Source organism: Poecilia mexicana, unplaced genomic scaffold (assembly GCF_051168715.1).
Source record: "Poecilia mexicana isolate PSO_F unplaced genomic scaffold, ASM5116871v1 scaffold_4, whole genome shotgun sequence".
Classification (NCBI taxonomy): Eukaryota; Metazoa; Chordata; class Actinopteri; order Cyprinodontiformes; family Poeciliidae; genus Poecilia; species Poecilia mexicana.
The window spans coordinates 9544700-9559827 of record NW_028263373.1 but is presented as its reverse complement, the minus strand read 5'-3'; the positions used below and the strand labels follow the sequence as shown (position 1 = coordinate 9559827).

The 15128-nt window shown below is 37.6% G+C and overlaps 1 protein-coding gene across 1 annotated transcript; it reads left to right on the top strand.

Annotated features, from left to right (window-relative positions):
* The first annotated feature begins 3530 nt into the window (after positions 1-3530).
* pias4a (protein inhibitor of activated STAT, 4a) lies at positions 3531-14669 on the top strand. The gene is made up of 11 exons (XM_014983675.2): positions 3531-3614; positions 6123-6504; positions 6583-6667; positions 6753-6794; positions 6933-7023; positions 7889-8017; positions 8905-9010; positions 9136-9209; positions 9305-9465; positions 10995-11152; positions 11534-14669. The coding sequence occupies exons 1-11, from the start codon at positions 3588-3590 to the stop codon at positions 11806-11808; spliced, it is 1530 nt and encodes a 509-aa protein (XP_014839161.2). The 5' UTR covers positions 3531-3587; the 3' UTR covers positions 11809-14669.
* Positions 14670-15128: the final 459 nt, after the last annotated feature.

Sequence of the window (15128 nt, the reverse complement as noted above, 5' to 3'; positions counted from 1 at the left end):
GTATAAGATGATGAACTATTTTCTGTTATTGATGTGAACTATGTTCTAATTTTTAGCAGGAAGCATTTTTATAAACAGAACACTTTTGCTTATATTATTTTTTCATTTGAACATAATTATGATGACTAATTACTGTTAAATATAATTAAAACTGCAGTTCTCTGGAAAATATATTTTTATATAATACTTCATGGTCATGATATCTTACTAGCAACTTTTTAAGCTTTGAGAAAAGCACTTTTTCATTACTGTCTTTCAATAATGCATTAACTTTTTCAACTCCAATTAACCTTTAAAATTGTGCTTTTTCTTTATTACTATCCATTGTTATCAAAGAAATTAATGCATAAAGAATTCCAGGTTGACTGTATAGAGATAAATACTTTGTATTTGTAAATACAAAGTAAATCATTACTGTTTAAACTTTACCTTTAATAACATAAAGTTACCTAATTTTTAAAGTGCAATCAGTAATACTTTTATAACAAATTTATATCAGTAATGATTTCTTGGTTAATGTCAAGTTATCATAACAAAGACATTTTGAATAATGTCATCTTTGTATTAAAAGTGTCAATTTACCGAATGACGCTTTATGACAACAGTCATAAATATTCATGAAGGCTTATTCATGTTCATGACAGCTGTTATGTCATGTTTATGACAGTGTCATGTCAGTCTTATTCAACCCCCTTCAAATAAAGTGTTACCAACATTTGTTATAATGGTGAGTTGTGAATTACAGTTCTCAGTTAAAAACTTATTTCAGACTATTTAAACTCCAAGAAAAGTGGAGATCATGCATTCGTTTTGCAAATTAACATTCGTCGTTTCATATTTTATATTCTAGTTGTATTGATTCTAAAGTAGACAGATTTATTTAAACATATCGTTGCATAAACAGATAGTATTGATCAAATTAAGTGTAGATGTCTGCTTTGTTCTATATGTCCAACAAACAAGATAATTCAAATCAGACTCACTTTAAATCATGGACCATGTTGCCCTCTTCTGTTTATATAATGAAACAAGATGCACAATGTGGATCACTAATTTAAATGTTTTTGTACTATCGCAAGCCAGATAAATTTGTTTTGATGTGAATGTTCCACCAATCGGACAAATACAGATGTGGCGAGATGTTAGCACACACTGACTCTTAATGTCAATAATTGGTGGCTTTTAAATGTTTACTAGGAATTACTCTTTTGGCAGGGTTGAATTATCTTTAAAAAAAGAGAATTTGATTTGTAAAAACAATAATTAGATGCACAGTTTGTTTTATTTTGTTGTTATTTTGAGTCATAAGTACACATACAGGCTCAAATAAATATACCACAGCATTGCTCATATTCAATTACACATAATCTATACTGTTATTGTTGCCAATAGTACACTTCTGGCATAAATCTGGCTGTATACTCTTCCTGAGAGAATTATAATGGGTCATTGTAACTGGTTGGTTTTCTTGTATAAAACATTTTTTGACCCTATGATATGGATCTGGCATGTATTAGAGAAAATTGAAAGCCTGCACCTCAGTTGAATCATTGACAGATCAAAGTTAATGGGAAATTAATGGCTATATTTAGCAGGGTGGCTTGGTGTTTCTCTTTTATAAGCATGGTATTTTGAATTAGTTGCAATTCAAAATTCAGCACTGCAACAATTTATAAGGCCATTTACAGGACAATCTGCTGAGGTTCACATTAAATTATGACAAATTCAGTATAAGTTATTACATCTGTTATACTTCACTCGAGCAAAGGTTAGAAAGTTGCAGTCAAATGAGAAAAAAAGCTCCTGTTACATTCTCAGTCTTTTGAAAGTTTTGCTTTTCTAAACCTCTGATAAGAACTGCAAACTGTCTAATGTTGCCACATGTAAACACAGACGTAGGAAGTACTGCAAGTCAATATTTAATGTTGACTCAGCTTTGTTACATATGCAGCCGACAATTTGGCATTACTCATTGTATAAGTACTGTTAGACAAAAAAATTACATTTATTTTGTCAAGTTTTTACATTATAAAAATTAAGTTACATTAAGTTGATTTAACTTAAGATTTTATGTTTTATTAAGTTGATTTAGCTTAAGATTAATTACATTGATTTAATTTAAGATTTTATGTTTTTATAATAGTAGTTAAAAAGTCACAAACTCATTTTAAAATGTTCTAACAAATGTTGAGCAAGTTTTGTCAAAACGGAATACTCAATTTGGAATTCATTTCTAAAGTAATAAAATTGATTCTTACGTGTTTATTCATTTATTTATTTATTACTAAATATGCATTGCTTTACAACTGTAAAATTCTAATTCTATTACAAACTAAGTTACAATCGTCTTGCGAAGCAACTTACTTTTATTAACAAAATTTTGTTCAAGTGAAAATTACACAAAAAAACATTCGTATTTTCCTCTTTTTGAAAAATGTTTAGTAAGCGCTTTTTAGATGTTCAGACATTGTAGAAAAAAGGCACTGAACAAGCTAGCTACTTAAAAGTTCCACCTAAATATAGCATTAAGTATGAAATTAAGACATTTGACAAACTTTCAAAGCAAGAATGTGGGTATATCAAACAGTGTGACAAAAAAAACAAACCCTAAAAAGTATTGAAGTGCTTACTGTGGGAAGATGAGAATTCATGACCATGTTGTCACATCGTGGCACATGCGTGTTATGTTAATCACAGCTGCAACTTGTTTTCTTAATTATAGAGAATGGATTATTTCCAGTTGGTCTTTCTCTTTTTAAATTGACGTTCTAACACATTTTAATAGGTTAAGTGAGATAATGTGTACAGTTAACTTGATTACATCAGTCCAGCTGATTAGAATCCTTTTTTTTATATAGTATAGATAAAATATATTACAATACGATCACTAACTTCATAACGTCCTATGGTGCAGTTTCACAGATTGAAGAGCTACTGGAAAATCAGGACTGGATTATCAGGATTATGTTCACTGATTTTTTTTATAAGTGTACATTTCCAAACATACACTTGTAAGAAAATGCTTGAACTATTTGCTGCAATATAAGTATTCATGCTTTAAATTGAATTTAACTGTTTTGTACAGTAATGCATGTTCACTTTGTTTAATTAGTCGTTTTTGTGTAATTGTAACCATGCCTCACACAAAGCTTCACCTTCACTTCCCATGACTGGTTACAAAACCCGAAACGGATTTTTTTGCTCGGACGGGATTTCAAAGGACCATGCTACCCCATCCACTTTGACAGCCAGTGCTCTACTTTCAGCTTGAATTTCAACAGTACCAGAGACATGGGTTCGAAATTTTTCAACATTATAAAACTGGAACATATTATATTGACACCTATTTTGAAGCCCATTGAAATTCATTGATACTGAGGCCTAATGTAGAAAAAGAGACCTGCCTCTGAGTATTTTTTTAAAGGTGTACCATATCTTTAAAAGACTGTAATCCCGCCTATTTTAAGTGTCACTCTTTTGTTTCGCATTCTTATTGGTCAAAACGTCACCTCTGTCAAAAAGGTTTGGCCTTTCATTGGTGGAGGACTTGTCGTCATTTGTGACTCTCGCGGTACTGCAACGCGAAGATGGCGGCCGAACTGGTGGAAGCGATGGTAGGTAAAGCTTGGTGGCTTTCGCTTGATGGGGAAACGGACGCGGGAATATGACCTGAAAGTCACACCGGCTGTGGATTAACATGGGCTCGTTTATCGATATTTTAAATATGGAAATTTCTACGAATTTGACATATTTAAATCACGACGAAAAGAACTAGCCTGTGGGGCTAACAAAGCTAGCCTGCTAGGTTATGTTAACCAGGCAAGTGCTTGGTTTAGTTAGCATCATGCTGTGTCTGAGGGAAGACACCGATAATGAATGAGACCACATATCAAAGATGTACACAATTCATCCGACTTCATTTGTTATACAAATAGTTTAGGTATTTATTTATTAGTTAGCTTCTTTGTGTTTAGAGTCGGCCATCTGTCAAAATGATTGAATACTGACAGGCTAGTCTCTAGAGAGGCAAGCCTCCTGATTGCTACCTTATTGATGCTGAGCATTTTGCTTTCTAAACAAAAAGAACAGAATTGTGCGATTTTCAATCTAGATATAAAGCATCTGTCCACTTGTATCCAAGAGAACACCGGCAGACAAAGTAGCAACATGTCAGGTCAAAAACATTGTTTCAATCGCTCTAGTTGCTAATTTGAACAGACGTCCTCTCTTAGGCTACTTGTTTTTGTCTAGTGTACCTTGTTCTCTGCTGAAATGTTCCTCTTATGAGATCAGCAAACGAGTTCTTTACATATGAGTAAACATGACCTCAGATATTTATGTAGTCATGGGAATATATTTTGTAGCATTGATTGTCAAAACAAAATACTTATAAATTGAAAATCATACACGAACTTATGCTTCTGATCTTGAACCACCAACAGGTTTAATTTGAAACGTTTAACAAGTTATATTTAAATGTTTTGACTTTTTAATAGTCAAAAATGACAGTTAATTAATTTGTAATACACCTTTTTATTCAATTTCCTTTATGCAGAATAGTATGTATTCCTTTATGTATTTGTATTGAGAAGTAAAACATGTAGATGGAATACGCTGTCATGAAACACACAAGTAATAGGCTTGGATTATTTTTCATTAAAATCATAATTAAAATATAATACTAATATAGAAAAAGTACATGTCCATAATTCTATATGGAAATTGTACATTTATTCAGGCTAATATTATTCAGAATATGCTATGGTATATATCTATTTACATAGTTAATTTGTTATTAACTATCTAAATAGTTAATAACAAATTAATTAGTTGAGCTCTTCAGGTAAATCTGGCCATGTTGGTCCTAACGTAAACAGTAAGCCTTGTCTGTTTTGCTAATTGGAATAATAAAAATAAAAAAGATAACAAATTATATTTTGTTATATAATTGACAATATGTCAATGTTGAGAAGACGGCACAGCCAAAAGCATAATTCCCAGTCGATAGAGTGGAGTGAAAAGAAACTGCATACTTGCTTATAGAAAACACACGTGAACATCCACTCATCGATTATACCAGCTTTTTCTGGGAGGGTCGCATTGGGCCTGGTGCCTGTCCCCAGCAGTCGTTGGGGGAGTGGCAGAGTACGCCCTGGTCAGTTGGACAATCCATCATAGAGCAACACAGAGACACACAGGACATACACCCATCCACACGCACATACTCGTATCTGCTGGCCATTAGAGTAGACAGTCATGTTTTTGGGAATGCTGGAGTACCCGGAGAGAACCCGTGCTTACATGGGGAGAACATTCGTTGAGAAAGACCCCAAGTTGTGGGTTTGGACCAGGATCTTCTCACTGCAACACGAGGAAACAGCGCTACCAACTGTACTACCATGAAAACCCTGAAACGATATGCTTAAGAAAACACTTTTGCCAGAGCTGAACGATACATTTTATCCTTTTTTTAAATGAGAAATGTCATTTCTCATTATAAGTGGCATTTATCAGTCAGTATATACACAGATATACTCCGTAGATGTTTTTATTTTTACCCTTATTGTTAGTGCTATGTGCACCTTCTGTGAAATTTCATTCTGCTAGTTAAACAAAAAAAAAAACCTTGCAAATATACAAGGATTGTACTGCAAATTGTACAAGGATGGCTTTTTTTAGTCCATCTTATAAACCAGAAATTGTGTGAAGTATTTTGACATTTCAAAAAAAGTAATCCTGTAATCCTACCTGAGATCAAGAAAAACTACTGCCACTCAACAAGGCTGCTTCAAGCTGTAAGATGTAAGCTTTGCACAGAAACACTAAGTTTCCAGTATACATTATGTTAAACCACTTTGGCTGTTACAAAAGTCAGTGTGCAGGATGCATTGATATGATATAGTGATGTATATATTCACTTTTGAAATGAACATTTATGATCAAAGTGACGTAGTGTGTAACAACGTGGTTACACAGGTCTAGTTTTGAGATATTCCATCTGCTTGGTTAGAAACTTGGTGTTCAAAGTGTAAGATGTTTTATTTTGTTAAGTTTTCAGTTTACAGGCTTAAAGTTTTCTCCCATGAAGTCTTTCTTACGGTTTTGCTTTGTCCTCCCTTCAGAACATGGTGAAAAGTTTCCGGGTCTCAGACCTACAGACGCTGCTGGCCTCGATGGGTCGCAGCAAAAGTGGTCTGAAGCAGGACCTGGTGGGGCGTGCGCTGAGGCTAGTGCAGACCGAGTACAGTCCAGAACTCTTGAAGAACGTCCGGCAGCTTTACGAGTCGCGTTTCCCCAAGTCAGCCGCGTGGCTCCCGGCGCGGCGTCCAGAGGGCGTCCCGGTGGCGTATTCATCGCTCAGCTCCTCCCCATCGTTGACCTCACAGGGCACAGACTACCTCAACGGGATCTCCAAACCGCTCCACACACCTGCGACCGAGGTCAGGCTGGTCCCTCTGCCCTTCTACCAAACCTTAGAGACGCTTCTGGCGCCAACAGAGCTGGGTAAGTGCAAACCAAGTTCATATACTAAGGTTGTATTTTTTTGTTTTTGTTGACTTCTGCCTACTTTTGTCTCTGTAGTTGCCCACAACAGTGAAAAATTACAGGACAGTCACTGCGTCTTCGAATTAACACCAAGCCAAGCAGACCAGGTCCGGAATGCAAGGTAATAACTCAGGAGTTTTGTGTTTTTCTAAACTGCCTGTTTTTATAACGCTAAAGTACATGTTTAATTTAAACTGTCTATCCAGTGAGCTTCGTGCTGGGATCCGATCAGTCCAAGTGGTTCTTAGGTGAGTTTCGAAATGCTTATCCAGGTTGTCTAGAATCCATTTTTCTATTTGATAGATGCATCGTTTATGTTAGATCCTTTTAAAACCCTGATTATCACAGATGATCGTTCATGCTGCTGTGCTTCCTCTGTCATGCAGAATCTGTTACTCAGACCCTATTGGTGTTCAGGAGGACCAGTATCCCCCCAACATTGCTGTCAAAGTCAACCAGTCCTATTGTCATGTTCCGGTAGGTTGATTCACTCTGATATATGCTGATGTTTCAGGAAAGCAGGTTAACCTTTTATTGTTATTTGCTGGCTAATTGTTAGACTTTAATATTACGAAAGGACAGGTTTGACTCCAGCCTGGGTTAGCATCGTTTTGTGTCAGCATATTTTCTCTTTGTTCTGATCATTTTTCTCTAAACTAGAGAGTTGGTTGTGTGAGAGAAAACCAGCCTATCAATCGCAGAGCTGCACAACATGTTGAATTGAAATATTCATTGCATTTATAAGTTTTGGATCATATTTGGGAAGGATGTCATTTTTCAAGTGTCATGGATTTAGACGCCATGCAGAGTCTAAATCCATGCAGATTTAGACTCTGCATGGCGATAATACATTTGCCTGTTAACTCTCAGCTGCTGTTGATGCCAACATCAGATGTATATTTGAAAAGGCGGAGACTTTAGAGTTCAGAAATTGTGTTTAAATCATATTTGATTATTGTCATATGATTAATAGTATCTCAGAGCCATGTGCCTTGATCGATACTTATTGAAATCCTCTGACCAGCCCATCTGGCACGAGCAACTGTGTGACATTCAAAATGCTTTGAATCCCAATTCTTCCCCGTTCTGATGCCATCTGATTGGCTGATTCACTGAATAAGTGTACATAATAAACTGACCAGTTGGAGATCAAAATGCTTTCTTAAGAGGGATTTAAACTTCATTAGCATTTAAGAAATTTTCATTTTGGTTATAATCTGATTAAGATTTGCTGTGTTTAATTAAGATCAAGTTTCTATTAAGATCCTTTGTTTTGTTTGAACTGAATTTAAACATGTTACTTTGTGTGTGTGTGTGTGTGTGTGCACACGTGTGTTTACAGGGATATTACCCCTCCAATAAGCCTGGAGTTGAGCCTCGGCGTCCTTGTCGTCCCATAAACATCACCCCCTGGTTGCATCTCTCCAGCGTCCCCAACAGAGTCACCATCACCTGGGGGAACTTTGGCAAGGTCAGGCTCAGATGCTGCAACTCTTAGCTGCATGTCAGAGCAGCAGGAGAGCAAATCTAAGAGAATCCACCAAGGCATGCTGGGACTCGTAGGTTTTTAAGTGTTTTGTAGGTTAAACTGAGCCTGGTTTCATAAAACTCTTCAGATGTGTGGATGAGAACTACTACAGAGGCTGAAAGGGAATAATATGAAAAAAAAAGGAATTTGTGTTTGAGAAAAAAAAAAGAACAAAAAAGAAATGTGTTGATAATTGGTTAAAAGCTTAAATAGAATTTTAAAGAGGGGGAAAAAAATCCAAATCAGTCATTGGGTTTTGCCCAAAGATTGTGAAATCTTTTTGGTGTACTTTGTATTACTTTCTTAAATTCATGCTGGTATCAAAGTATCTTTTGAAGAACCTGGAAAATGCTGACTAACTTTAACGCTTTAGTTAAACAAAACGGCAACAACCTAATCTATAACTTTCAAATCCATTTCCCCTCTTAAGTGGAATAAATGGTGAAACTGCTCCATTAACTTCAGACTGCCTTGTTTTGTTTAAAAGCCGCCGTCCATTTTGCTTTCGTCCTAAACCTTCGATTGCACAACCCGCTCAGTAAGCCTGAGTACAGAGTTTTGTTTTCCCAGAAGAGGAGTTTCTGAGCAGTTTCTGCAGATTATACCGACGGCTTTTTTTGTGTTTGTTTTTCTGCACTAGTGGAATGTGCTAGTTGGATTCTTTTTACTTTTTTTTTTTTTACAATGTCCCTAATATTATGATTTAGAATCGTATGCACAAAAATATGGAGAAGTAAATTCATGCTTCCAAAAATAAAACTCCTCTTGTCTCAATCTGTGTAGCAGTTGATTAAAACTTGACAGCTCAGGTTGTAAATCTGTCTTTCCAGCGTTACTCTGTGGCGGTGTACTTAGTGAGGGTCTTCACAGCAGCAGACCTCTTCAACCGGCTGAAGCTCTGCTCAGTTGAGAGTGCAGAACGCTGTCGTGAACGCAGTAAGTCAAGATTTCAGAACAAAAATAACGGTGATCATCATCGTCATCTTGTTTTTGTTTTTTAAAATGCCCTCTCACCTCCCCCTTTGCTGCATTTCAAATATATTTCTACTATTTACCACCAGTCCAAGATAAGCTTCGCTTTGATCCAGAGAGTGAAATTGCAACCACAGGCCTCAGAGTTTCTTTAATCTGTCCAGTAAGTACAACAAAATACATTTTTGAGAGTTGTAGATTTCAAAAGGTTGTTTAATTTGCAACACCTGCCCCCCCTCCATCATCCTCTCGTCCCAGCTGGTGAAGATGCGACTCGGTGTGCCATGCCGAGTTTTAACCTGCGCCCATCTTCAGTGCTTCGACGCGGTTTTCTTCCTGCAGATGAATGAGAAGAAGCCCACATGGACTTGCCCCGTGTGCGACAAACCTGCTCCATTTGAACTGCTTACAATCGATGGGTAGGAGACTTTCCTCTCCGGCCTAATCTCCTTTTTCTCTGTCAATGTACAAACATTTAGACCTCTCTGTGTTAAATTCACTCTGTTGTTGTTATTATTAAAATCTGCCGTTTCACTTATTTTCTGTTTATACCAACTGTTCAGTTTCCCCGAGTCAGAAAATTACAGTAGATTTAAAGATTTATTGAAATCTTGTTAGGATCACTAAGTGTGATTTCTTATAAGTCTAGATCTCCTAAACCACGGGTCTGCAACCACAGAGTCTCATGCCACTTAATTTAGGCTGTTAATTTCAAACAGAAATAAAATAGAAATTAAATGCTTTGATCAAGAATGCAGTTCCTTTATGGTTCTATTCAACAAAATGACTTACTACAAGGGTTTTCTTTTCACTTCTTCTCTGCAAACTGTGCGGTTTGCTTTGTAAGGAGATAATTTTTCCCCAATTAGCATAAATATAAAAGGACATTATTAGTCTCCTTAATCTCTTGTAAAACCTTTTTTTTTCTTTGTTCTTTAAAAATAGAACAAAAACAATGTAATTCATTAATTGCATAGTTTACCAAAGTTCTATATCACATATATTTCGTAAAGTAAAGATGTCACCAGATGTTTGTACCAGTGCACAGACTCACAGGGGTCTCACTTTTCAAGAAACTCTCGGACGCCAGGCGTTTCAAAGAGCATCTCCTACCTGCTATTCTCACTAGTAGCGGCGTTGTTAAATTCTGCTTTCTACGTCTCTTTGGATAAAATCGTCTGCAGAATCCATGAACAAACATTTTAGTTTGTGAATGATTCCTTTTAGGATTCTTGTTTCGCTGCCAATCCTGCTGGTGAGCTGTGTTTTGTTCTTTTTCCTAATTCTTAACGACTTTATTTTGGAGAGAAAAAACATTTGTAGGTATGGTGGAAAAAGTAGCACCTTGGTTGCGAGAATTACCTAATATTGTGAGAAGAAATTGTTTGGCGTGTTGGGATGAATGCAGAGATCAGTTGGCACTACAATCATGTCGATCCGGCAGTAGTGTTTCCAAATTCTTCCAAAATTTTAAATGTCAAGGTATCAATTTATTGTAAGATGATAGAAAAGAATAAGCACAGTTCGAACTCGTCTACAGTTTTTGGGCGTGTAATGTCCTGCAGAGTCTCGACTCCAAACTCTGCGGCATTCCTTTAATTTCTCAAAGACTGAAAGCATTGTACTACATGTTGGCTGTGAGGTCTATTTGCATTGTTTAGAAGAAAGCTGGTGTGGAAAGTCCCCAACTTTTAACTTCTCTGTAATTTTTTTTTCCAACAGTTTTCACTGTTGAAATTTCCCATCAGCAGATAAATCATTTAGATTTATTGTAGCTTGTTTTTATGGTAGGATGGATAGATTTTTAAATGCTTGCTGAATATAGAGAGACAGAAGATTTGAACCTTGGTGCTTTGATGTGAGTTGGAGTTTTTTTCTGTTTCGTATGTTGTGTGTTTTCTTTTTTTTTTCTTTATGAGGTCCCTCAAACCTGCGCCGTCTGTTTTAGGTTATTATCCGAGATTCTCAAAGAGACGAGTGAAGACATTGAGGAGATCGAGTACCTAACAGACGGTTCCTGGCGACCAATCAGAGATGAGAAGGAAAAGGACAGAGACAGGGAAAGGGAACGAAGCAACACACCAGAGTACCCTGTTGTTGATATATGTACGTAACTAACCCTGTGCCCTCTTGCTCTAAATGTTTACATACAGTGCCTTGTAACACTATGAGCTACCACTTCAGTGTATTTTATTGGGATGTTATGTGATGACAGCACAAAGTGGCCAAATATTTTAAAGGAATTACAATTGGTTTGTAGTTTGTAGTCGTTTTCATCTCCTTTTAATCTGAAAATTATTTCATGTCTCTGAAAATTCAAAAATTGTAAGTCATAATCAGTAACATTACAAGAATTTCATTTGTCAAAAATAAAGATCACTCCTCGTCCCCTCAACTTTACAGTGGTGAACTATTTTGTATTGGTTTATAATATAAAATCTCAACAAAATGAATTTGTTTTGTATAACATGGGGACTTTTTCTTCAGGCATTCCTGAAGCAAACGGACATTCGCCGGCCCACAGCAGCACCAGTCTGTCGGGTCGGTCCGGAAGCGGTTCCGTGGGGACGTCCGCAGCCGCGGGAGGACCTGCAGCGGCGCCGGGCGGAGGAGTGGTGGTAGATCTGACTCTGGACTCCTCCTCTGAGGAGGAAGGGGGCGGGGCAGGGGGGGACAGCGACGACACAGATGACAGCAACGACAGCCCCGCCCCCAAAAGGGGGCGGTACAACTACGACAAGGACCTGGTCACCGCATACTGACCCTGCAGCTCTGTCCCTCCTCACAGACTGACGCGCGGAGGCAGGGCGGCGGGCGGGGCTTAAAATGTGAGGACAGGAACACGGTAACCCTCTAGATGCACCGACGCTCTCATCTCCCGAGCATCAGAGCCTTTTTAGCAGCTCTGGTTCGATTTCAGACGAAACAAACACACACGCTCAAACTTGTTCCGTCAGTGACTCTTCAGCTTGCAGTGAGCAGGAGTCCTGTTTGCTCTGCACATCTGTGGAAGCAAGTCCATTTTCCCCGGCGCCACCCTGCAGTGAGTATCCGTACCGTCCGGCCTCTACTGCAGACACCGACTGGACCGAGCACCCCACCTCCACCTCTGTCTGTTTTCCCTCTCTCTTTTCAGTCTCCTCCCTTCTCACCATCTCTTTGTATAGACTCCAAATTACTGGCTCTTTTAGCCATGGGCGTTCAATGTTTGCATCTGGTTTTTGTCACATTGCTTAGGAACTGGCAATTTGAAAACAGAGGCTGCTCAGTAGCTTTTTGGATGAAAAACAAATAAAATAAGGCATGAAAATGTTTGAAGGACAAGGCAACAATCTTTTGAGAACCCTGGGAATCTTTTGACAGATTGATTTAAAGCTTGAGCTCTCACTCTCGGCAATTCATCCATTTTGGATACGTCTTCAGCTTTCAATTTTTATTGTCCTAAAGAGAACCTACCTCAGTCATTTAACACTTAGCAGATTGGCCCGGAAGTTGGTTTGAAAGAAGTGGGTGAATGAGAATATCTGAATCCAATTTTACACTGGAGTTTTTTTTTCTTGCCTTTATTCTTTTTCTCTTTTTTTTCCCCCTTGTTCTGTGCAGCTGTGTTCCCTCTGCAGCAACAAAGAAACCCAGTTGAAAAGTAGTAGGTGTGTGGATTACCAGCTTCTGAACGAAGCAAAGACTTGCGCCTCTCTGCGAAAACAAACGGCTACTATTAGGCATTTGTTGAAATAAGTTATTACGCGGGCAGGCTATACATCAAAATTACTGTACTGGTACTGGCCCAAAGCAGAAATGGTCGCTGGCAGGAGCTGGTTATGGAGTTTTGGTGCCTTTTTTTTTTTTTTTTTTTTTTAAGTGGTTGAAATTTGATTTCAGTATTTTAAGATTATCTGAGGATGTCACGAAGTGAGGTTTCAGTTTCGTGTGTTTATGTTTTTTGGTTGATTCATACTGAAGGTTTTGAATCAAACAAATTACCAGAACAGGCTGTTGAAGTGCTGATGCCATTTTGGGGTTTCAATTATTTATTTAGTATATGTTTTTATTTTTTATTTTGCAGTTGTTCCTGGTCAGTTGCACAACATCTAGCTTCAGATGTTACTTGCAATGGCATCTCCACTTGCATGGGATTTTGCTGTTTGCAACCAAGTACCTTCAAGGTTGGTGGCTCTACTTCTTTAGGTATAGAAGACGAGCTGGATCAAAGATTCAAGGCTTTCAGTGCATTTTCTGCTGCATAAAATCCTCACCTACCTGACCAGGTCACAAAGGATCCTGTTTAAAAATGATAGCGGCTTTCTACTGCACCAACTCTCTCTCTCTCTCTCTCTCTCTCTCTCTCTCTGTGTGTCTCTCACTCTCAGGCTCTTAGCATTCTAGATGAGGTTTTATCTATTAGCTGGAGTAAAATCAGATCTTATTTGCTGCATTCTCAAGACTCTAATATATCCTCTGCACCTGCACTAGTGTAAATATTTGATGTCTGCCTCCCAGATAAAGATGCTCAGTCTACAAATGCAGGCTTCAGATATATTTCATGTATTAAGATGTTGCTAGAGATCTGCGTTCATGTAACGCTTTCAGATGTTTTTCTTAGTTTGAAAGACTCTTTGGTGTGGCAAGTATTGAACAGGGACTCTTGAACCAGTTCTCACATGCTATCACTCTAGGAATCCAGTAAAGGAGCCTTCAGCAGCTGCAGTCCTGCTCCACTGTGTGTCGGTTTGGTTCGGCTAGGTCCAGTTCTGCAGGGTGTGCTTTCCGAGTTGCAGTTTTAGCAGATTGGTTTTTATTTTCCCTCGCTCAGGTTCACAGTAATTTACACGACAATTCGGGGCGTGTCTGATGAAAGGAATTACTTTAGATGATCTCGTCTTCCATGTTTCCCTCTTTACCTTAACAGCATATGACATGGATATGAAGGGAGGAGGGGATAGTTTGGTGAGCCACCCAAAAACCAATGCCTGCAAAACTGAACAGGATAAATCCAGAAAGGATACCTTGAGGCAAAATGGAGAAATCTTAATACCGGTCTTTAACTTTAGAAGCTGTCAGTAATTTATGCACACATACTTTTTTTTTTTTTTTTCTTTTAATTTGTTGCTGTGAGGGGATCTCTGACTTCTCGTGGGCTTCTGGTCAAAGATGAGGTGGTGCGGGTTGTTACTGTGGAACTGAGCCACTGAGTGCTTTTAGTTTGAAAGCTAGAGACAGCTGAGGCTCTTTTTTTTTTTTTCTTTGTAGTGGCATCTATTCTTTTAAAAATTCATATTGGTAGCACAGGCAGAGGCTTACAATCCATGATGTAAATGTTTTTTTTTTATATGTTCCTATTAAGACAATAAAATTAAATAATATTTTATTAAGCCTTGATTTGCCTTCAGTTCTTCTAGGCAAGTAGACAATAAGAAGCTGAGTGCAGCGCCACTGGACTCTTAATGCCACTGAGAACTGAGAGGGCTGATTAAGGTGGGTTTTGTTTTTCTCTGTACCAAATGCACAGATGTGGAGACACGTTTGTTGCCTGTCGAGGATGAAACTGTAAAATTGGAAACGATCGTATTCTAACAGCTGTTATTGATGTGTTGAATTAATTAAAATCAGTTCTTAAAAAAAAGTGTGGTTTTCATTGTGAGATGTGCGCGAGTGTATTTTTGATATCCATAACTAATGAGCGTTCACTTCCTCCGTACCTTTGTTCCTCTGTGCTCTCTTGTCTTTGTGACCTCTGAGAACAGCTGCATTTATATTTTGCTTTATATTTAATTTCTTACAAATTCTTGAAACGCTTTCCAGATGTTTGTAAATGTCGGAAACCATTTTCCAACCCCATCATTGTCCAGAGGAGTTTATATAGTCAGCAGTAATGTACTAACTTGTCCTTTTTTCTATGTTAGTCTCCATTATAGGTACTAAGCAATATTGTGTACATAATATTGTATGCAATAGGCTTTTTAATGAGAAAAAAATGCTTTGCGAGAAAGCCTGAATGTATTTATTATATTAGTCTGAAAGGAAAAGGTGTTCAACATTACATCTTTTAACATTTATACTTTCCAGAAGACCAATCTTTAAA

Bases quoted from the DNA above. Each gene is read 5' to 3' on its own strand.
- pias4a (XM_014983675.2), top strand. From the start codon at position 3,588: ATGGCGGCCGAACTGGTGGAAGCGATG. The intron at 9,011-9,135 runs GTAAGTCAAGAT...ATTTACCACCAG, and splicing joins AGAACGCTGTCGTGAACGCA to TCCAAGATAAGCTTCGCTTT. The intron at 9,210-9,304 runs GTAAGTACAACA...CTCTCGTCCCAG, and splicing joins GAGTTTCTTTAATCTGTCCA to CTGGTGAAGATGCGACTCGG.